The sequence below is a fragment of the Odontesthes bonariensis genome, chromosome 19, assembly GCF_027942865.1.
Source record: "Odontesthes bonariensis isolate fOdoBon6 chromosome 19, fOdoBon6.hap1, whole genome shotgun sequence".
Lineage (NCBI taxonomy): Eukaryota > Metazoa > Chordata > Actinopteri > Atheriniformes > Atherinopsidae > Odontesthes > Odontesthes bonariensis.
The window spans coordinates 14,459,649-14,483,892 of NC_134524.1; the positions used below are offsets into that span (position 1 = coordinate 14,459,649).

The window sequence follows — 24,244 nt, forward strand, 5'->3', positions numbered from 1 at the left end:
AGAGAAAAGGCATGTGGTGAAGTGAGTGTGGCAGCCCTACACTATGATCAAGTCTGATTTATATCCATCACATGTGGAAAGCCATACACGATTAAATTCACCAGCTTCTCTCAAAAGTAGTAGAATGTATTACATGTTTTACGAAAATGAAAAGGTACTAATGTTACATATCTATACCAATGAACTTTTGAAGTTGAAGTAAAAACACAACAGAGAATCTACAGAATGGACACAGTCTTGGTACGAGGGTAGGAGGAATATTATAAAGAAACTTTCGGACCAATTTTGTCAAACCAGCAAACAGTAAATTGAAAATGACTTCTTCAGACACAAAATAAGAGACAAGAGTCATGACAAATAGAAATGCGAGAACGATTTGCTTTGCTCCTTCGCCCTGGCAGGTGCTTAATGACGGGATAAAGACACAAACCTTCTTTCTCAAAAAGACACTGGGGAGTATTTTGAGGGCACAGCCTCCCACACACATCGCACACTTCAAATATCCATCCAGTAAAAAGGAAAAAAAGTGTGTCTGGAAGGTTCTAACTCCACACAAATCAGGGAAATGAAGTGTGAGCAACAAGACCCTCCAAGAATTGCTCGAGGTATGTCATTATGTCACCCACAAAGGAAGGTCTATTCCATTTAGGGATGGAGCCACAGGCCATTTGGCCCCCACACAAACACATCACACCGGCGCAACTTCTAGGAGCCATACTCAAATATAGTCTCATTCCTTTGCCAAGTGGTAATGCAGAGACTTTGACCCAAGAGAAGCGATGAAAAGAAAACGCCACTGCAAAGCAGAGACCTTCAGAGGCAGCACTTGTTGATCCCTGTCACCCAGCCCACCCCCGCTCAGACGGGACACGCTGTGATGTGTGTGAACAGATACATGTCCAGTGCTGACTCATGCTTCACACTCACACACATGGCATGGGAAGGATTGTCATCTGTTGACCACTTAAGCAAAATATCTGCAGTCATTTTCCCAATCCTGCTGTGTAACTGAGATACAAAATATTCAAATAACAAGACTTTTTTGCATAGATATCTGTGTGAGGCGAGCATCCACTCCTCGTGGAGAAGCAACATCATGTTCTGAACATCTAAAACAGACATGGGAATCATTTTAAGTGTTCAAATGTAATAATAGTCAGACCAACACTTTGAGTGCCTTTGTGTTACCTACTGATTACAGTGTGGACATGCCCAACTGGACTTTGTAGCGGCCAGTGCATTTTAAGCCCAATTCACCTTGAAGTGCTATTAGCACCTGTCATAGTCATTTACACATGCAGACAGTGACACCCTGCCCCTCTGTTTGAGCCTTAAAACCTGCCTGCATGCCAAACAACTGCTTTGTGTTTCTCTTCACACTCCTGCTCAGCTCTCCTTGCGCCTTTACTCAGCATGCTTTTACAAAATTTGGCTGACGATACTGGTGCATGCGCATCAGAGGGCTTCAGGAGATCATTTGTTCAAGTACTTCAGTGTTGATGGTTACTGTTAGCTGAGTACACTGATTTATGTGTTTGTTTTAGAACAGAAGTTTTCAGAGTGTGAGGCAGGCCTCCCTGGGGAAGATCCAGACAGTTTCAGGGGAAGTTCAGTGAATTGAAGTGAGGAAGTATTACATTATTTATTGTCAAAAGAATAACGTAAATGTTTTTGATGTGGATAAAGAGCTCATACACATTAGTTCTGGGGGAATTTGACTGTTTTTCACAATGTCAGGGACTAATAAATACCATAGGACGGACCATTTATGTATTTGTGATTATCTTGGCTCAACTGCTAAGTGTGTATGGGATTAAACAGCAAAATAATGATCCAATGGGCTTCTAGGAATTAAGCAAAATTAAGTGAAAAGTTGAATGAGGATGGACTTTTTTACCCAAACTTTATCTGAAGGGAGGCTTACTGTCTCAGACTTGTAAAGCCCCTGTTTTAGAAGTTAAGTTTACCGCCAATGGTCAAATAGATCTCCATTTCCTTTGAATGTCAAGTCACAATTTACTGATCTCTAATTATTCTATAAACTGACCAGTTGTCTCTGTTCTTACTTCCGACTTATAGACATGAGCATATCTTTTCCCATCTTCCCGTCAGTCACAGCAGCAGCAGCCTTGAACTTCAGCATCACCTGATCAAGATCTTTGAACTCATCCGAAACTAAATGTTTATCGCGATCAGTTTCCTCTGGAGACAAAGCATGGGCTCTGGGGCAGATCATTATCAATTATGACCCCTGTATTAAGGTAGTATTTTTTTTAATAAATTTTCCCTAAAAAAAAAAAAAAAAAAAAAGTGAGAGCAACAGGTGGCTCATCTCTTTCTCAATAAATTTAACAAACCTTCGCAAATTGTAGTGACGTGCCTCCTTGCCTCCTTCTGAATGACTGACACAAACGTTGTGTTACTCTGAGGATTCCGCACCAGCTTACCTTCACATACACAGCGAGGAGAACCAGCCCGGCCGTCCACAAACGGCTCCCAGTCATCTCGGACGCAAACAACTTCAATGTAATTTCAACGTGTTGACAGACGCCTCTGACTGCCCGCACTCTGTCCCAGTCTGTCCGCTCTCAGGCAGAAAGAGGTCCGCTCTCCTCTCTTCTCCTCTCCTCTCTGCGCGGCGCTCCGGGTCCAGTTTCCAGAAAGAGGAAAAGGTAAAAGTCAGCCAAGGGAGGACGGAGAATACATGACACTTCTCGGTCGCTTCCAGATATTTTGTTCCCCCAGCACACACGTTGCTGCTAAATTTATGTTTGCATACCAGACGTGCGTCAGGAAGAGGGGCTCACCCACCTTACATTCTTAAAGAAACACGCTCCCGTGCCGTTACGCGCCGATGTGCCGCTCGGGGAAGAGGCACGCAAAAAAAAATCAGAGTGATGCTTTCTTTTTTCTTTTCTTTTTTTTTTCTACAAATGTCTTATGGTTGACTCATCTTAATGGATGATTCCAGTGACTGATATTAGCATTCGCACAAGGAGCTATTTTCCAACCTGAAGCCCTTGTCTGTGCCCATGAATGCATGTTTTTATTGGAGCTCAAAAAGCCTAGACCAGTTAGAACAGGACACAAAGACACAAAGCTCATAGCGTGGCTTTTGAGTACACAAAGACTGAGACAAAAGCTTTCTACGAGGGCTTAAAAATACAAACAGAGAAAGGAAAATTTTCAAGTCGGTGCACTAGAAAGTCAAGTATAATCACAATTCTTAAAAAAAAAAAAAAAAAAGCTTGACATAATTAAGGCCTATTTGGGCTCATTTGGCATGTGCGTATCCAATCTTAATGTCAGGAAAAGTTAAAGTTAAAGTTAAAATCATGATTAGTTCATTATAATACTCAACCAACAGCTCTTTATAGGGTAGACAGTTTCTAATTTCTTAATTGCAAGAATTGACTCTTCCTGATGATATAAACATTTAAAAAAGCTCAATTTCCTGCACTTTTTACTGTAATAGGAAGACAAAGGGGTTCAAGGGCTTAGCTGAAACTTGGACCATGTGTTGTCAACTCAAAACCAGCTGAGGACTGTGCCTACTTTTCACAGCTTTAAGATTTAGTCACAAGTATGAAATGCATTAGTCTTTCAAGTTGGGCACCCAGGGCTGCCAAACATGTGCCATTTAAGGTCAGGAGGAGTATTATCTGAATCAGGCTCCGACTGTTTGTGAACTGAGATCAACTAAATGGAATGAAACGTTCATAGCCTTGGCCTTTGCTGGCACATGATTAAAATCCGACTTTGTTTCTGATTTTCTTTGATGAGGTCCTTGTCATTTCTTTTTGACTCCAGTGAAAATAGCACTTCACTGTTTTAATGTGAACCATTTCTTTTGAACAACTCAGCAATGGTGTGATGTGTCCTCCTAAATATGGGTTCAGATTAGGGTCAAATAGTGGCCTTAACAGATCTGAGTACAGTAAATGAACCTACTTTGCCTCATTTAACTGCTTTTACTGATTAAAGAAGGACTAAAAGATATTTCACTTCAGCAAGGAGGGGATTATTTGTTTTATAATTGATTGCTGAGGATTGCAGCTCCTCTGTTAGATTCCATACTTCCATTAAACTCACAGACATTACAATCTTTGAAGCTTCACCCACAGTGACATTGCATTAAGACTTCCTTGTCAGCGATGAAGCTATCCAGGTCCACTGGAATAACAATGTTTCTACAAAATGCCATCTGTCCTCAGCCAAGCTCCAAGGGCAGGGCGAGATGCCCATTGAGAGCCAAAAAAAGATTGCTCAGGTATGTATGGTATGAACTACCTGAATTGCTGCCTGTCACGTAGGCTTGATTTCAGCTCAATCTCTATTAACACACCAAGCACAAGAATGCACATATTTGCTTCCTCAGGAGAGAGGGAAAGCTTTACCTGAAGAAGAAGGAGTTGAAATAATTCCCTTCCCACCTCTAGGTCAAATGATCATCCTCGATGGCAACTTGACATTCAGAGCCTACCCACTTGCGCCGGTTATCATGAACAGTCCAGCGTCTTTGAAAGAGGAACGACTCCGGAAGTCTCTTGTTGAACTTTGACCACCCCCTGCACCCTTTGAGCAGCACAGACACCCCACTAAGTCAGAGCAAGCTGTAGGTTATGCTTTGAGACATGAATAGTTTACATTCACTGTGACTGGCAGTGCATAGCTAAGCTACGTCCTCATGTTACAAACGTTATTCTTATTGATGGACATGCTCTGTGGGATCACTCAAAGCTCCCACCAGCAGAGTTACAAAATAGCTGCCCCGGGCACTAAAATGTATTTTTAGGGACTCTACAAGCTTAGATAGCATGTGTCAAGTCTTTACTCAACAGATCTGATGGAATTTCTGTGTCCTGGAAGACAAATAAGAGGTTAAAGCAGCAGCTAATTACAGTCTTTAAACTGAGATCTTCCGTTTAAATGGAGTGATGGGCTCGATGCTCTCTGACAGATTTGGTCACTTACTGGTCCAAGTTTCTGTTACTGTGAATAGTGAAGTGAGTTTTAAAAAGTAACTAAAAGGAATAGAGATGGAAAATGTCTTTAAAATCTTAATCAAGACTTTTTTTAGTTAACGCGCACTGCATGGCCTGCATTTAGTAACCTTTCCTCTGCAACCTCTCATGTAGGAGAGGTCAGGACCGCATCAGCAGGACTCTAATATTTCGCTATTTCGGAGGATTAGAAATGAGCAAAAGTAAGAATGAATTCACACTATGTAGTGTGAGAGAATGCCACCACTCCCTCTACTTTTACCGTAAACCTAACCATTTTAGCATGTTATCAATGTGAAATGACAAGCAAAACGTTTCCAGTGCGTATAGATGACATGTGAAAAGGGCTGAAAGCTCCGTCTTTTTTAAATCCATTGCCATGAGATCATGTCCAAAATGAGGGTCTTGAAACTGCGGCCCCCTTACTGCAGAAACCCCAAATTGAAACTCTGTTTCTTCGCAAATGTGAGTCAAAATTGCCCATTGAGTTCTTATCCTTAAACATTCACCCATTTTAATCCAAATCTATCAAAAAGGTCTACTATCAAGTTATATTAGCAAAGGTGTAATGGATCACATTGAGTACCACCACACCAGTTTCTGATAAATCAATCTAAATTTCTTTTGCAGTCAAACAAGCATTCTGATCTTCCTTCCTAGCAGTCCTGAGCAGCTCTCGCTTGATCTTGACCTTCACTGTTGAACTGGAAACACTCTATCTTGACACAGCCTTCTCCTTGTTTTCAGGCAACAATTCTTTGTTCAGAGTTCAGGGCTACTTCTTATAGGAGCCAGTAGGACAAAGGTTTGAGGATTTATAAAGTTTTGAAATGCATTATCTGGCCCTTCCTGGTGAAAATTCTACATGAGACTGAGATGAGAGTTATCAGAACTGCACAAAAGAAAACAAATATAAAAGAAAACACCACTCTTGCTCAGAAGGTTGAAAATAATGTTTCATCTTGAGCTTTATGCAACTCGTCTACACAGAAAATCTGGCCAAACCTTTCTCTGCAAGTGTATCGTCTTACTCTGCAGTTCATATGCATGAACATGCAAACATACAAGTATGGCTTTACTTGTGCAAAACAGGGCCACGGTATGTACAGTACATGTGTTGGTTTCCTAGCTAAACATACTCAGAGCAGGTCAGCACCCCCCATATGAGTAAGCTGGTTGTCTCCCTTAAACTGACACCAAACATAGCTGTTTGATTGGTGATATTGGGCCTCAGAGTCAAAGAGCTGCTTGTCACATGTATTCAAAAAGGGGGCAGGAAGTTACCAGATACCATGGAGAAAAAATTTCCTTCATGGGACACAACCCAACTTGTTTTTTGCACAAAAGAGGCAGCTAATGGATTTTGAAAAAAGCTGTTTTTTCTTCTCAAAAATAAACATTCGAAAAAATTCAAAAGTCTGTGATGAAAGAAATTGTTTTTGGGCAGTAGAAGCCAATCAGTAATTTGATGACATGTTTGATACCATACTTACAGATGTTTGCTCACGAATAATAAACAGAAGAAATTTCAAGATGAAATGTTCTTGCTTCAATGGTTTTATTGTGATTCTATGTGACCCTGTTCCCTCTGCTGTCATTCAGAGTCTCAGGTTTTCTCCCTGACTCTGATTCTTCCGACTCTCACAGAAAAGGTTCTCTTCAGACTCAGAACTACAAAAATACAGCGCAACAAGACTGCTGTCTTTACATCCTTGCTCCATATTTCATAACCCTGGTAAAAGATCTTCCCTGAATCTGTCTGTCTCTTTGACTGTCCCTGTCTCCCAGAGCACGGCTTTGTTCTGCGTGTTCCTTTCTCCTAAAGACACATTTGTGAAACCTTTTCATAAGAACTTCACTCTTTTCATATGTATCAACGACATTTATCAAACTCCCTTTGATATCACAAGGAAAAATGTACTCATTGGTGCTTAAGGGCCCTAAAATGACTGGATGCCTCCTTTTTGCACGTTCCCCTTCTTCCGCCCTGAAATTTCCATTTTTATTAGACAATGTCAAGTTGACATCACACACTGTATAAATTTTTGGTCAGTTGGGTTGGTTTATGTGCCAAATTATAAGGATCCTGCTAGGACCAATGTTGTCTTTTGCATGCAGGTCTTACGGATCATGTTTTCATACACATACTGTAAGACTAGCCTCTAAAATCATGTTTCAGTCCGCATAACCAAATCATAAAGATATCTCTCCGCTGCCAGTTCAAAAACAACAAACGTTTAACAAGTTCCAAGATTTTAGCAGATTTATGATAACTCTACGGTGATTTATAACACCCACTGACTGTGTATTCATAAAGGAGCACAGGGTTGAATGTTTTTCAAAGTGCTACAATTGGATCACTTTGTTAAATAGAGTTTGCAGGGGATCAGACTTTGGCACAACTCTGGCTTGTTAATTAGCAGATTTTACACATAGTCACTTCAGAACTGTTTGTGAGCCTCTATTGGTTTGCAACTTTTAAACACAAGGAAAGTGCATTCATTTAGTCCATAAATGTGGTTTCTCGTGTAAACCGAATTTGAGGAGGTAACAACGGCTGCGTTCACAGATAATAGGGTACAGATAACAGCGTCCCCATAAGACAGTGCTTCCATCCCACATGCAGCCCAGCGTGGAGTGCTGTATGTTACAAATGAACTGCTTTTCAAACATGTTTAGTTGTGACACATTTTAAAACATTGACATTAGAAAATGTTATGCTCACAGTTAACAGACCAATGAATGAGAGAGCGGTCTAAGTCTTCTCAGCTGACTCTGAAAAACATGAATTGGGATATTTTCTTCTCTTGCAACATAAACCCTGAAAACTCCTCCAACTGCTGTTGTGGCACCTTGTTACAGCTTCAAATCCTTCTCTACAAGCAGCTCAGTGCCACTTGCTTGCCTTTCGCATCTATCCTGATTGCCTTTACGGCTCTGTGGAATTTGGCACGCTATCTATATGTGTGTGTTTGTACGTGTGTCCGCTCATGCTTGAGACTCCAAGGGAAACGAAAGCTCTTGCCATTGCTCGGGCTCCATGTCTCGGGATGCCAGGCTCGCTAAGGGTACAGTAACTTGCCTGTCTGTCAGCGCAGATCTGTTTCAGCTGCAGGCATCACTTTCTTTTGGGTATGTCACATCGTCTGCTCACTGTCTGAAGGCAACATACCACAAACTGTCAAATGTAGACAGAAAAACACTCTTTCACTCTGTTGCCAACGATCAGTCAGCATGTCTGAGAACTCCAAGAGTGTTTTTTTATAATTCTAGAGAAGTATGAAATTACACACAAATTGTGGCTCACAGCTAAAACCAATATGCTGCTGAATGAATATTCAGAATTGTTATTTATCATCCTTAGTGATGAATAAGTTTGGATCAAGTTCAATAAGATTTAGGTTTCGTACTACACAAATCCAGGATATCCCGGTATCTGAAACCAGAAATTTAGATAAAAAATGTGAGGTCAACAGTCTACAAACATCTGGGATCTGAAGAGACCAGTTGCTGGACCTTTGGGAGAGGAATGTTGTCTTATTCTCGTTTGATATAGGATTCCAGCTGCTCAACGGTTATGGCACTTTTTTTTCTTATTTTCAAAAAGTAATGCTAAATTCAGTGGGTGAAGGGTCTGTCCAGCATTTGGACTCTGCTGCTACGAAGAAACGCTGTTTTAATTGATGCAGCATGAGGTTTAACGTTGTCCTGAGAAAGATGTTATCTGGATGGGAGCATTTGTTGCTCTACAACCTGTAAATACCCTTCAGCATTGATGCTGCCTTTCCAGGAGTCGGTTCCGTAGGCACTAATAGACCACCATACCATCAGAGATACAGTCAGATACAGAAGAGAGCTCTGATAACGAGCTGGATGGTCCCTCTCCTCCAGAGAATGTGGCGTCCATGATTTCCAAACAAAATTTCGAATTTTGATTTTTCTGGCCCCACAAATGTTTCTCACTTTGCCACGGTCCATTTTAAGTGCATTTCGAGCCAGGATAGCTAACAGATTCAAATTCAAGATGAACATTTTTCATGAAATGGTCAAATTTTTCAACATTTGATATGATTTCTTCGCTCTATTGTGAATTTACATTTTACACAGCATCCCAACAGTTTTGGAATTAGGTTAGTACATCTAGATCAGATATGATTTCTATGGAAAAGAGGCAAGAACCCTTCTGCTGCACCTGGATTTAGCTCATGCCTCATTTTGCTATGTCAATTCATCGAAACGAAGGGTTCTCAATTACAGATTACAGATTGAGGACAAATCGGCAGCTTTTTCTGTTGTATCATAAGTTCACTGCTGTAAAAGTTACTTCAAAGAGTGCCAGTCAGGTCATTTACTCGGGCTATACTTTGCTCAAATATGCAGTGAATGCATTTACTCTTCATACCCTTGTTTAATCGACTTCTCCAGCTTTCTCACATGATGTGTGAATCACATTAGTTAGACAATACTTGCAATTAGGCAGGCCACAAGGCTTTTTGGCGCATGCCAATAGGCAGTTATTGTGTCAGTACATCACAATCCACATGACTCATCTCTTTTATTTCCTGGAATATGAGGGGGAAAAAAAGTTGTTAATGGAGATGGCAAACACTGATGGTCACACAACAGTTCAATGTTGCAAACCCAGACCTCACAGTGAACACTGCTCCTGCCAGTGTGGTTGTTGTGCTGCAGAGCTCTGGCTATCCGTACAGACCACCTGAGCAGAGGGCTCTCTGAGCGCATGTCTTAAGTTGACGACATACAGCAAAGTGTCTGAAAGATGGACAAAGACAGTAGGAGATGACAGACTGCTTGGCCCGTCTGTCAGCTGTCACTCGGTTCCCATTACAACTTCCCTCATGTCCAAGCCTCGTTTCTTTGGTTTCTTTAAACTCCTGCGTGCCCCAGGTACTGTTTTGGAGGCCAGCTGACAGAGAAACTGCAAAGGAAAATCCTGGAGGGAAAGCAGAAATGAAGTAAGGGCTCTTTTCCCACGTTGTTCTTGGCTCCCTTCTGCCCCTGAAGACTTAAGCGAACACTTCCAAAACAAAGAGATTGTCTGTGTAGGTGCCCAAATAGCCAACCCACGCATGTACGCACACTTGCACAAAGACAGAGACACACTCACACACTGGGACATAAAAAAATGTTATTTTAATTCCTTCAAAGTGCCTATTTAAGCAGTTGTTTTCTGTAAACACTGGTTCAGACAGCACAGCTTGGACATTTAGTTTTAGATCATTCTCAATTATGTTATAATTACTGGGACTCGCTGCAGTTGTCAGCAAGAGCACCCAGAAAATATAACTGTGAATCGCAGCACCTATGCCAGCACAAACAGCTGACCTGCTAATCCCAGCACGGCTCTGTGAAAATGCTGTGTGATGGGATGTTGTTGAAACATCGCGGGGTCATGTGGGACGGTGTTAGAGCAACACAAGGGTGAGCTTTCTGTGGTCATTGTCTGACCTGCAATATGAGCCAGTCAAAGTATGTGCTCAGTGACCGGCTCGGCAATCGTATCTGTGCCTCACAGGTCAACAACAAGTGCCATGCTCTTCCAGCTCTCTAATACGAGATTTCTTTGTTCCTCTCCGAGGAAAATGATTGCTGAGAATCATCATTAAGGTGGAAGTGGGGTCAGGGTGTGGTCCCGCAGGAACGCTGAGGATCTCATTCTCAAAGCAAGCCCAATACTGACCTTTTCTCCCACTTTGAACCTTTTACAGTCGTGGACTCAGATTTTCATCTTGATCCCCGCAGTTGGAAATGTGGAGGATTGTCGTAGCTAACAAGCAGAACTCATTATTTCAGGATTACATTTGACAGGTGCACAGAGCCCTGTTTAATAAGACTTTTATCTATATAGTTGCTGTAAATATGCAATGCTGCCTTGATAAACACATTCAGTCTGCACAGATCCATTGTTTATCAAAGGCTGGAGTAATGGATATTTCAGGAGGGCAGGCATCATCTTGTTAAGAAGTAATTTGTTTCTGCATGCACAACGTTCGCAACTCAAGGCTTGAGTTAAAGTGGGGAGGAGTATTAGAGCTGCAGGGCCACAAAAGCTTGTGTTGCTATTTCAGTCCAAGATGTTGAAATTCTGGTGTAAATCCACTTTAACACCAGGACCAAAGCCAACATTCAGTCGACCCCTTCTTCATCAAAATGACAGCCAGACAGTTGACGACAGCAGATCTTTATGTGTATTTTTTCTTATGTTGTTCCTGATATACTGACAATTAGGCCACATTATGTTCCCATTCTGCAATCTTAACAAAACAAAATGTCACACCCAGAGACTCTTGGTTGTAGTTTCATGTTTAGGTTATGTTTGTTTTTCAGTCCAGGTTTAGGTTTTTTTGTCATGCTTTAGTTTCCCTGCACTCTGTTTATTAGTTCACTCACTTCACCTGTGTTTTTTCCCTCAGCTGCACTCACTCCCCAATCACTCTCACTCCCTATTTAGTTTCCTGCCTCCCCTTTCAGTTTTGCCGGATCTTTGTTGTTGTTGTTGCTGTTAGTTCTCATGCCACGTTGCCACGACTAAGTTAAGTATTTATTCCATGCCATGTCAAGTGCTTTTGTTTTGTTTTTGTTCACAACTACGTTTTTTCCGGCTCAGCCGTGTTTTATGTTGGTACTTTGTTTTTGCTATTAATAAATCAACCTTTTTTTTGTAAGTCCGCATCCGTGTCCTCCCTTCCACACCCTCACCCTGACAGAAAGATCCGGCCAGAAATGGACGCGGCGGACGAGAAGTTCTGGTGCTGCTTGGCACGGGACGACACCGCCTGGCAACAACTGAACGTGGCTGATGACCTGGTGGACTTCTTTTTAAAGAAACAGGTCCTCCAGCACTTGCCGGATGTGGCAGACATCTGGGCGGAGGTCATGAGCGTGCAGCGCTCAGCAACCCAGGACATTTTCGGCTTGGAGCCACACCAGGTAACCATGCTGTACAGCTTCTCCTCAGCCACAGTCACCAGGAACCCAGCCGTCCCAGAGCTGGCCCCGGCCCCTGCCGTCCCAGAGCTGGCCCCGGCCCCTGCCGTCCCAGAGGTGGCCCCGGCCCCTGCCGTCCCAGAGGTGGCCCCGGCCCCTGCCGTCCCAGAGGTGGCCCCGGCCCCTGCCGTCCCAGAGGTGGCCCCGGCCCCTGCCGTCCCAGAGGTGGCCCCGGCCCCTGCCGTCCCAGAGGTGGCCCCGGCCCCGGCCCCTGCCGTTCCAGAACTGGCCCCGGCCCCGGCCCCAGCCGTTCCAGAACTGGCCCCGGCCCCGGCCCCAGCCGTTCCAGAGGCCACAGGGCCTGACCACGAGGCCACAGGGCCTGACCACGAGGCCACAGGGCCTGACCACGAGGCCACAGGGCCTGACCAAGAGGCCACAGGGCCTGACCAAGCCTCAGAGCCCATGGGGCCCATGGACTCACCGGTTCGAGCCCCTCCCTCCCACCCCCAGACTTTGGGGATGTCTGGGATCCATCCCTTGAAGGGGGGGCTCCCCCCCCGTCGGAGGTCCGTCCGACCGTGGGACGGTCCCCGGCTCCTCCTCCCGCCACGCCGACGGAAGTCTGGGTGCCATCCAGACCACAGCCTGCTGCCACGTCATCGGGGATCTGGGCGTCCGCCAGACCACCGCCTGTTCCGGCTATGCCGTCTGCGGTCTGGGCGTCCGCCAGACCACCGCCTGTTCCGGCTACGCCGTCTACGGTCTGGGCGTCCGCCAGACCACCGCCTGTTCCTGCTACGCCGTCTGCGGTCTGGGCGTCCGCCAGACCACCGCCTGTTCCTGCTACGCCGTCTGCGGTCTGGGCGTCCGCCAGACCACCGCCTGTTCCTGCTACGCTGTCTGCGGTCTGGGCATCCGCCAGACCACTGCCTCCTGCTGCCCGAAGCCGGTACCACATACCCGTTTCTAGTCCACAGCCTGACCGGCTTCGAGCCCCTCCCTCCCACCCTCGGATTCCTTAAGGGTCGTCTGGGATCCACCCCTTGAGGGGGGGGCTCTGTCACACCCAGAGACTCTTGGTTGTAGTTTCATGTTTAGGTTATGTTTGTTTTTCAGTCCAGGTTTAGGTTTTTTTGTCATGCTTTAGTTTCCCTGCACTCTGTTTATTAGTTCACTCACTTCACCTGTGTTTTTTCCCTCAGCTGCACTCACTCCCCAATCACTCTCACTCCCTATTTAGTTTCCTGCCTCCCCTTTCAGTTTTGCCGGATCTTTGTTGTTGTTGCTGTTAGTTCTCATGCCACGTTGCCACGACTAAGTTAAGTATTTATTCCATGCCATGTCAAGTGCTTTTGTTTTGTTTTTGTTCACAACTACGTTTTTTCCGGCTCAGCCGTGTTTTATGTTGGTACTTTGTTTTTGCTATTAATAAATCAACCTTTTTTTTTTTTTTTTTGTAAGTCCGCATCCGTGTCCTCCCTTCCACACCCTCACCCTGACACAAAAAGGTAATGTTTAACCTGACTCAGTGTTGGCAGAGATAAAAGATGACTGAAGTCTTTCAATAAGCAGCTGCAGCTGTTTCGATCATTCACTTACTGTTAAAAACTATTACTTTTAAACATAGTAATTACATTGTTGTCTTCGTCTTTGCTCAAGACTGCTGTTCAGCATTAACAACTGGGGATTACCTGACTGCTTTTAAGGGATGGGTGCCATCAAAACTTTGCTTCGTTTACGATAAAAATCAAGCTTCTCTCACATTATTGATCTACACGTCTACAAATCCGGGCACTGCAGCTCGCAAACACTGGATGCTGCTCTTCAGAAGGCTTCCAGAGGATGGCCAATTAGAGGAGAGGAATCAGAGGATTGCCTTTTAAGGAGAAGAATTCAAGAATTTTATGGGAGAAAAAAAATAGCTTTTAAAATAACCTTTTAATATGTATGTGTTGTTCACAGGTTTTTTTTTTCTGCTGCCCCCAAGTGGGCAACTAAGTGGACAGTTTGTGAAGTTAGCCTAAAACGAAAATTTGGGAAATTGTTTATTTACTTCCTAAGTCCTTAGTTCTGAGTCCTAACTTTCACCTGAGGCTAACAGGACACTGTAACGCATTAACTTTTAGAAACATAATGCGACAATAATAAATCTTTGATTTCACTTAAGGGTGTGATTGCTGGCGCTAGAGGATTTTGCAGGAAATAGGTGAGAAATGAAAGAAAAAAACAGCTTAAAAGGTCATACAGAAAGTGAGGGACAGGAGCTGAGGTGAAGGAACATCATTATAGGTGTTTTGATAATTGCTCGCATCGCCTAACACAGGGTTCTTCAACGTTTTTCAGGCCAGGGACCCCCAAACTGATGGAGAGTTGGAGCAGGGACCCCCCTACTATTTATATGGCATACAATTGTGTTTTATATTTAACGGGGCCTAGTGCCGTGTATAAACATAGCTACTCTGTTATTGTACATTCAATACTAAGCTATTCAAATAATACACAGGTTAATATATTCATGTTTTTATTTTAAACGTGCAAGGTACAGGGTGGCCGTGCCACTGCCATTTATAAACAAACATCTTGCATACAACACTGAGCTATTCAAATAATCCACAGATTTTAACTTTAAACATGCATGTAGATGGGACAATGAATCCTCAAACCATCTGTGGATGGCACACGTTTGCACACAATTTGTGAGAAAAAACTGTTTGAAAAGAAAAAAAAAAAGTTAAAAATCATCTAATCAACCAAAGATTTTGCGACCCCCCTGCAGTACCTCCGCGGACCCCCTGTTGAAGACTTCTGGCCTAACACACCAGTCTAAACTCTCCTGTAAATGGTAAATAAATCTTTTTCATGGCAGACATTTAGCTAAGAACAGTATGTAAACACAGGTGATACACTTACATTAATTAAGGCTTGGTGCCTAATTAAAATAAAACCTTTGTTACAGACAATCATGAGTAGAACTTGTATTTACCATCTATTTCATGCCAAAATAGCTGTTATGAAAAAAAAAGCCTATTGGGATGACATCTGCTGACTGCAAAGGCCAAAACACATGATTCCTATTAGTTTCATACTCAGATTCAGTTACCCCTCATGGCCTGTTGACTGGGGAATTGTGAGCCTGGAAGAAAAGACATGTTGAGATATAATGCTTTATCACAGTATAAATAGTCCACATTTATTAACCGTAAAAATTTAACAAAACGCCATGTTTCTCATTCATACAGACAGCCCCTCATATCATATATGACTCTATATGGAGTATGGAGCCCTTTTTCACAAAAGTTAAATGCAAATTAATGTATCAGGCCCAATATGAAGTTCACAGTCTTTCCCAAGGACACTTCAACATCTGGGTGCACGAGGGATTGAACTGCCAGCCTTCCATTTGGAAGGTGACCACTCCAACAGCTGAGCCACAGTGATCACTCAGGAAAACTGCTTTGACTTGCATTGACTCTTCTCTTTAAGAAGAGAACTGGATGGAAACCGTGCCGGCAAAATGCCCCTCAGCGCAAAACAGGACCGGCAGATCCAGGTGCTGTGGGGATCAGGGGTTCAGGATTTTAATTTGTCAACCATCTGTACAGTAGGTAACCACAGCACCCTTTTACAAGCTTTGTGACCAGCTATTCTGTCTGAAGGTTTGCCAATGTATACCACTGAACCAAAGACATGTCACTTTCTACTCTTTTCCTCACGATCTTAAGAGCTTGAAAGGACACCCACTGTCCCACTCTCTGTCTCCTTCTGTCTGCGCTCTTTTCTTCAGGCAGCATCTCGGGCTGTGTGTGATCCTGAGGTGTGACACTTTCCCAGTAGCCCACAGGTATCTGTTACCCAGTTAGGAGTCTTGGCGCGCTGCCCACAGCCCTGCCTGTCTCAGAGGGCACAAAAGAGTGAGAGATCTCCAATCCCCTCACTGACAGACTGTACCATCACTGCCAGCTGCACAACAGCAGTTCCCTCGGGGAATAGGAGAGCTTCCACGACTGATCTTGCTTTTCATGTCAGCTGTCTGTAAAAGGAGAGAAGCAGGAGACCTGTCTGAGTTGAACTGTATTCTCTGAGCTTTGGGCACACTTTACATTTTGTGACCCAGTTTTTTTTAAAAAAAAAGGAAAATATATTCAGGAATAATCACAACTTTTTCTCTGAGCTGTAAGAGCACCTTTAGTAATATATGCACACCAAAATAACTTTGAGTACAAACTTTGTTTACATTGGCGCCATCTAGTGGATTTCATCTGCACGCACTATAAAGAGGCACACGAGTAAATTATGTTTTGGTCATCATCATGAATGTTCAGTAGCGTGTAGATTACAATAGTTGAGGCCTCTATCTTTTAAGCCATCGATAATGGAAGAAAAAAACTATGTTCCAGCCATTTTTCAGATCCACTGTGATAACTCTCAGTCTCTTGTTTCATAAAGGGACAGGCAGATATTTGTTTTCAGAAAAGCTTTATTCAGAATGTCTTTCCATCTTATTAGACAGAGTTATTTCTAGAGTCCAAATCTGTGGCCTTTATTGTTAAATGATCTTTCCTGAGAACACAAACATGACTGCAAGTGTTTGAACTTTTCCCTTCATCTGCTTCACAGCGACGCTGTCTGGTGATTTTAAGGAGGTCAAGAGAGGACAGTGAACCACAGTTACCCCCAAATAAGGTGTTTCAAATTATATTTACTCAAGGTGGAAAGTCAAATAACTGCACCTGCAGCCTGCATGGACAAACAACTCAAATAAACTGTGACCACAACATATTTTTGAGTTGAGGTGGATTTTACAGCCTCATAAACTCTGTAAATATGAAACTGGCATGGATTGTTAGTTGCTTCATCAAAGTGAAAATCAAACTATCTTCTCTTCCTGTAAACAAGAAGAAAAAAGAAGTTTGGTCCCGCCCGGTCAAAATTTCGATTTATGTAGATAATTCATTGGAAAATCAACTTATCTCCAAACTGCATTCAATCATGAGACGTCTAATGTTGCAATCAGTGTGCTCTTTTGTCTTTTATTCGGTTTAAGAGTGAAAAAAGAAGAAGAGTGCTTTGCAAAAGTTTAGGCATCCTAAGAGATTTGAGAACTAAGCAAACCCTTTCCAAACTGTCTGACCTTAAGCCTTGTTCACAGTCATTACAAATAAATGCCAGGAGAATCATTTCCTCCAACAATCAGCTGCTACGCAGCAACTCTAATCAGCTTCTTACCACTGAAAATGAACGATAAAGCCCTCAAAGCAGGCGAAGACTATAAAAAAACAGAATTATATTGTCACGTAGCTGTTTTGTAGTGTAAATAATTAAAGGAAATCGAAAGAAAAAATTGAGATCAAATTGAAGCCTGAGGAGACCTAAGAAGAAAGTTCATATTCCTACAAAGTCAAATCAAAAACCACAACACAGGATTATCTTTCCAGCATCCTCATCACAAAATTGAGGGTCAGAAGTGTAAACTCAAATAGCAGAAGAGAACCCAGATGCCGAAACGGAAACAAAAAAGGCAAGTTACGAATCAGAATTTACATTCATAAAGAGGAGGATGGTCACAGAAGCTGGTCTCTGGTATTACAGTGTCTGTGTCATTTGGGCCTGAAAGTTATTGAATCCAGAGAAGCAACAACTCTTCTAATGTGAGTTTTCTTAGGTTCAGGGATACAAAAGCAGATGGTACGAAGTGGTCAGGTCTGAAGATTTTGACAAAGACAGAGAGAAGCAATTAATTACAAGCAGTCACAGGAAAAATGATATGGCTTTTCACGACATTTCATTTGTAGGTTGGTCTATAATCTGACGGAGAGCTGCTGTCAAAGACCAGTCTTTACATAAGAGGATGATAGGAGCGAGCAACTGGAGGTTGGCAAAGGCACACCAGGAAACCACCTCTGTATGCCCAAACTAAACAGAGAAGGTGAAACGTCCAATGATTCATTTGAAATAGAACTTTCTGGTTGTACTGAGCAAAAGTATGTTTGGGGGACAAAGAGGGCAGAACTACAAAGAACCCCTTTCAAACTGTTAAGCACTGAGACGGATCAATCATGCTTTGAGTTTGTGTTGCAGCCATGTGGTAGAAGGAACATACTTTTTTTGGGGAAAAATATGATGAAAATGAAGAGGGCCTCCACACTCCGGCTAAAAAAATTAGCTACCAGAAGGACAACAAGCTGAATTTAAGAAACTAAATGGTAAAAATCCCATTTTTGAGCTAAGCTAATAGACCAAAGGGAGTAATGGGAGATACATACTCTTGCTTCACGATTTAGTCGTCATTTTGAAACTGTAGGATAAGAAAAATGTCCTGATATAAAGTAACTTTTTAAAATACCTTTTATAGATATTTGAATATTGATTTAGATATCAAAGAACTGTGCGAGCCCAAACTTTGCATGCTTTTTGGTTAAGTTTGTCAAATATCTTTTATGTTTGACTCTTAACCCATTCTGAACAATGGGAGTAAGGTTTTATCCTTCTCATAAAATAAACCTTAAACAGTGTTCTGATGCCAGTGACACATTTAAAACATTATAATACAGGTGGCACATGTCACCCTGATGCCTGTTGCGCTTTCATCTGAACTTTAACACACAAAACGATCTACTTTCCGCCAGTAATGTGTTACGGTCACAATGAAATATTGTTAATGAAAAAAATTCGACCTCTGACTATTGAACACGGGTAGTCCAGATTTCATCACGTCATCCTGATGAGTCATCTGGTTGCTCTTTGATTCACATAAAGCCTGATCACTACAACAAGCAGAATGTGACGTGTACAATAAAATATGATCTGATCAATGTCCATTACAACGTGGAGTCTGAGGGTGTGTATGTGTGGGAGCAGGCCTTCCATTCAGTATCTTCTGGGTTAAATGTTAATCATTTATACAGTATTTCCTGATTATGCCCTTTGTCAGTTAATCGGAACCAACTTAAAACCTTTTATCCTGGATCTTGTTCTGACACAGCTGCTGTGGTTTACTGCAGCCAACATTCTCATATGGGGTCAATCTGAATAACGGCTGATAAATGAGCCCCAGCGGGATCTTCCACAACATCCAGGATCTTAGCGTGTGAGCCAACAGGAGAATCTAACCAATTTGCTGATCTGGCCTTTAAATAGGCTGCAGTAACTCTTAATTTGTGTTCTTAAAAACCCACGCAAAAATAGAAAAAAGCCCCGACACCAAGAAAAAGAACAATGAAAATCTCTCACATTAGAACCATAGCCATACATTTTGGCAAACTTACGCCTTCTCATCTGCTGGTAAACCACTGGTTTTATGGCACAACTCAAGCCATTAAATCAGCATGTCTGTGATGCACAATTCTCAAGAATGAACGCATTGTGAGATATGGATATCTAATATTTTTTAGACCTCTAATGTGGTATTTTGTGGGACACCGAAGGGCCCATATTGTCTACCATTGTCCACAATCTCTATAACTGCCGAAATGTAACGTCTATATTTCATGTCAGTTATTTGGTCATGTGTTTATCAAGCTTACTCATTTGGGTCCACAATGATGAGCCATGTCTAAGCCCAGAGAGGACTGAATTACTGTCCCCAAGACACTAAAAGAGCTCCTAAAACACCTCAGGGCTTTATTGCACTTTTGGTTTGAAACATAAAATACTAAATTACATTTTCATGTACGGATACAGAGTGATGCAAGTTGATGTTTGGAGGTGCATGTGGTCGAACCATGTTAAGGTCTACTGGACTGCTGTTTTGCTTCTTTTGGTCTATAAAAACCGTTTGGATGGCATTTGCTTCTTTTTAGTACACCGTGCTCGCAGATTATTGCAGGGAATTTAACATTCAAGAGGTTTGTATTGTTTTTCTCCCAGAGCCTCCTGGTAGCTTAGAGCAGCTTATGCTAATAGTTCTAAAGCTCCAATTAATAAGTGGTGGAAGAAATATCTAGATGCTTTACTTGTGTAACAGCAGCAATACTACAGACTTAAATGACAGTGTTATTACATATTTGCACCAACATATATACTTCAGGTAAAGGCATGAGTTATCTGAGATTTAGGATCATTTGTAGTGTATTATCTGATTGATTGCTGATTTATCAATGTTTACTTCTCTTTAATGTCACAGCTGAGCCTAACTGATTTGGCTATAATCTTCTTAGTGGTTCAGTGTGAAATAATATATAGTTGCTATTTGATTTCTGCATTGACCTGAATCTGCGCAACTCTCCCACATCTGTAGCTCATAATTAAATATCACAAGCTACAAACGGATATACACACGGCTGTTACCAGTGAACGCTGATTTTAAGGTTTTATCGTAAGTCATTCATGGTTTAACTCCATGGCAGATTGGTAGGATGTTAACCTGTCTTGTCCATCATTTTTATTTCTTTCAGTGGCTCATTCAGGCCTTAAAACCAAACGTGACAAAGCCTTTTCAGCAGCTGCACTTAGACTCTGGAACAGTCTTTCATTACATATCAATTCACGCATTATTAATTTCAGAATTAAACAATTTATTATATATATATTTCTTCATACTTTTAAATCTGTGTGCATTGAGCTTTTTACAAGTTTGTCCTTTTCTCTTTCAACAGTTCATCTTATATAGAGCAAAGTTAAGTTTTTATTCCACTTTCTACTTATCTTTTGCTGAAACTTGTTTATCTTGTTATTGTGACCAAAAACACACAAAAACTGCATTTCAGTGGGTTACAATTTGATTAAGTTTTTTACCATTGTAGTTTATGAAGGACTGTGTTGATTCCAAAACAAGGGAAAATCACAATAGTGTTATTTTGACTAAAAAAATGTCACAAACTTAGGAAACGGAATGAAATCAGTCTGCTGTAACATGCTCATCAACGTGACGGATGATTTCATAGGAGTTCCCCTTCTGATCTCACTTTTTTTTTTACCTTTACCCCAGAACCGTGACTGTCCCTTACGTCATAGCGCTGAGCTACATCTCGCGATAATTCGACATGTATATAAAGACAACGGCCGCTGCCTCACACCATCAGTCAGATCATTGACAGTTTGGATATAATCTTATATTACTCGGTAAGTAACTTTATTCTTTTAAAGAAAGAGGCAGTCACAGCAGTCGTGTTTGACATTTAAATCGGACCGACTTGCAGCTCTTATTTGTTAATAACGACGGGCTGGGGTGTTACGGAAGTTGCAGCGTCTTTATCAACTCATTGTATTTGTGCATTTCTTCAGGAAAACCCCGCTTAAGTCTAAAAGGTAACCTTAATCTTTCCTTTATAGGTGTTCGTGAGCAGAAATGGCAGCAGCTGAAGTTATCTCAAATCAGGTGAGTTAAACTAAGATTTTACAGTTACAGTGTAAGTTTTTTTAACAGCTGTGGACTGTAATGTTGCAATTAAAATAATATAAATCAGTATATATACACAAAATTATATGTACACAAAACAAACAGCCATCAAAACTTTTTTTAACAAAGATAAGGGATCAGGTCATTTGCTTGTCAAGTCCTAAACTAATAACTGTGACGTGGAATATTGAAGGTATCCTTTTCTTTTTCTATTTGCCTACAGAGTGTGGTGGAGAGGGTGAGCAGACTTCCTCTGGTGAGCTCCACCTGCAGCCTGGTGTTCAGTGCGTACTCCAACACTAAAGACAACCACCCTTACATCAGGACTGTGTGCGAGGCTGCGGAGCAGGGAGTTCGCACCATCACCTCAGTGGCCCTCACAACCGCTTCACCCATCATCGGAAAGCTGGAGTCCCAGAGTAAGAACCATACTTGGGTCAGATGACTTCAAAAAAAAAATCCTTAGTCGACGTGGTGTTGAGGATTAAAGGGAAGAAAGAAAAAAAAAAATCCAATAATATTTAAACTGGGAGGATAATTATGAGCAGACCGTCTGAGTCACAGAGGCAGGGCTGGAAACTGGAAGTTCATGCAACTTGGCTCTGACTCACCTTCATCTTTCACCCAGATTTATGTCAGCCAGAAATAAAACCAAAACCCTTTGAGTGCAGTTTACATGCATATTTATTTTACTAACTTTTCTCTCCTCCAGACACTATATCCGTGTTTCAGGTCGTTTTTTCCAATACTACCTGACATAATGAGCTCTGTTTTATGTTCACCCTACAGTCGTCATCGCCAATGACCTGGCCTGCAAAGGTTTGGACAAGATTGAGAAAACCCTGCCAATTCTCCACCAGCCTTCAGAGCAGGTATGAAATCAAGCCAAATTTCACAATGCTTCTATGGGCCAACATCTATCACTCATGACCTATGTCCCGTCTTTCACAACTACTGAATTTCGCCCCAACTTTACACTCCCAGTCTTGATGTAATCGTCTAAAAATGTTTCATCCCCGGCCAGATCGTTTCCAGTGCCAAAGATGTTGTGACCAACGCCAAAGATCATGTGACAGGCAGAGTGTCTGGTGCAAAGGACACCGTCTCTGGCACTCTGAGCAGCGTTGTGGAGAAGACTAGAGACGCAGTGCAGGATGGGATGGAGAAGACCAAGGCTGTCGTCAGCGGGAGCGTGAGCTCAGTGCTGGAAAGCAGAGTGGTACAGCTGGTCAGCAGTGGAGTGGACACAGCCCTCAGCACCTCTGAGAGCCTGGTGGAGCAGTACCTTCCTCTGACAGAAGACGAACAGGGTGAGCAGGCACAAAGCTTTTTTTTTTATTTTTTAAAAGATTTTCTTGAATATAAACTTGCCTCAGATGCCGTTTTCCCTCAGTCATTTTATTATTAAAACTGAACCTCTGTGTGCACGTATGGACAAGTAAATCACTACATTATTCAGGCTTTCGAGCCTCCAGCTACTAAATGGTTCCTCAAAAAGACCCTTTAAATTTAAAACATTTGGATTCTCTTTACCAAAAAGATCAATTACAAAGTCACTAGCTGGAATTCTAGCAATGCGGTTTGGCCTAATTTCTAATAGGACACTTTGTTTCCCTTCCTTGTGACAGAGCTCGAGGCAAAAGCTGTGAAAGGCTTTGACAATAAGGAGCCAAGCTACTACGACCGCTTGGGTTGCCTTTCTACAAAGCTCAGAAAGCGAGCTTACATCAGAGCTGTGGCCAGAATACGAGACGGCAAGCAGCGCATTTCTGAACTCAACTCCACGGTTGATCTGGTGCGTCTCACTGGCAGCCATCTGTCGACTCTTGCCCATCACATTACAAGGGAGACTCTTCGATATCTTTTATAAGAAATTTAACATTGTTTGCTTTTCTAGATTGAATATGGCAGGAAAAATCTTAATGGTGCCAACCAGATGGTGAACAGCAAGCTGAATTCCTTGGTGTCATGGAAATCCAGTGGTCCCACCCAGGGGAATGGTCACCAGGCTGAGGTGAACGTCAAACATGCAATGAGAAGCGTCAGGAGACGAGGCATCAAATACACGTCCGCGTTTTACATGCTTTCTCTTTGAGCTTATGTAAATGTGTTCATCCCTGCCCTTAGGTGATAGAGGCTCGCACTTTGACCCTGGCACGTTCCCTCACACAGCAGCTCCAGACAACCTGCCTGGTCCTCGTCTCTGGCCTGCAGGGCCTCCCAAACCACATCCAGCAGGAGGTGCTCTCCATCAGCCACTCTGCCGCACAGGTTTACACCAGTTTCAGAAAAGCTAAGGTGGTCGGAGACCTGCCAGACAGCGTGTTGGCCACCAGCAAAATCCAGCTGGGCAAAATGAGAGAATCCCTGGACAACGTCATGGATTACCTGGTCAACAACACGCCGCTCAACTGGTTAGTGGGCCCCTTCTACGCCCGGATGACTCCCGAGCAGACTCCCGAGACCTCTGCGGCCAGCAGCACACAGCCAGCATCGCCAAGCCGCCCTTCAAGTCAGCCACACACGGAGGAGCCCATGGAAGTGGAGATGCGGTCTCTACAATGCCAGCAGCAATCCACTCTGGCTTTGCATTACGAGTCTTAGTGACATGTTTTGTAGCTTTATAAGCCACTTCACCAACTCTGCATGCTTCATGCTGTAAACGTTTGTTTCGAACAGAATGTAATTATGCTTTTTATTCTTGGCTTTATTATGTTACCTACAAATGGGATTTTTTTTTTTTTTAAACTCTGAAATGCTTTGTAATCAAAACGGAGCAGCTCATGTGACAAATCTTAATCTTGGCTCATTTCTACATAAACTTTACTGGATCTCCAAAATGTGTAATTCTTGAGTCTTCCCACCCAACACGACAGAACATATTATCACAGTAAACCAGTCGAACCAAGTTGGGGGACAGTGGCCTGACAAGACTCAAATTCTGTCAAATAAA

General features: G+C 42.5%; 2 protein-coding genes across 4 annotated transcripts in view; one reads left to right on the top strand and one right to left on the bottom strand.

Moving 5' to 3' along the window:
• The window catches only part of adamtsl3 (ADAMTS-like 3), a 115,178-nt gene extending 112,456 nt beyond the window's left edge, over nt 1–2,722 (bottom strand). For all 3 annotated transcript variants that reach the window (XM_075451102.1, XM_075451103.1, XM_075451106.1), the window contains exon 1: nt 2,448–2,722. In XM_075451102.1, the coding sequence (XP_075307217.1) occupies nt 2,448–2,504 (57 nt within the window). In that variant the 5' untranslated portion in view covers nt 2,505–2,722. The remainder of the gene's footprint in view (nt 1–2,447) is intronic.
• An 18,211-nt stretch (nt 2,723–20,933) lies between these two features.
• plin2 (perilipin 2) lies at nt 20,934–24,131 on the top strand. The gene is made up of 8 exons (XM_075450803.1): nt 20,934–21,014; nt 21,225–21,270; nt 21,515–21,710; nt 22,081–22,163; nt 22,316–22,601; nt 22,920–23,086; nt 23,189–23,305; nt 23,419–24,131. Exons 2-8 carry the CDS (start codon nt 21,241–21,243, stop codon nt 23,893–23,895), a joined length of 1,356 nt encoding a protein of 451 aa, XP_075306918.1. The 5' UTR covers nt 20,934–21,014; nt 21,225–21,240; the 3' UTR covers nt 23,896–24,131.
• Nucleotides 24,132–24,244: the final 113 nt, after the last annotated feature.

Coding starts and splice junctions, on each gene's coding strand:
- plin2 (XM_075450803.1), top strand. CDS start 21,241: ATGGCAGCAGCTGAAGTTATCTCAAATCAG. Junction 21,711..22,080: donor CGGAAAGCTGGAGTCCCAGA/GTAAGAACCATA, acceptor TTCACCCTACAG/TCGTCATCGCCAATGACCTG. Junction 23,306..23,418: donor GGAATGGTCACCAGGCTGAG/GTGAACGTCAAA, acceptor CCCTGCCCTTAG/GTGATAGAGGCTCGCACTTT.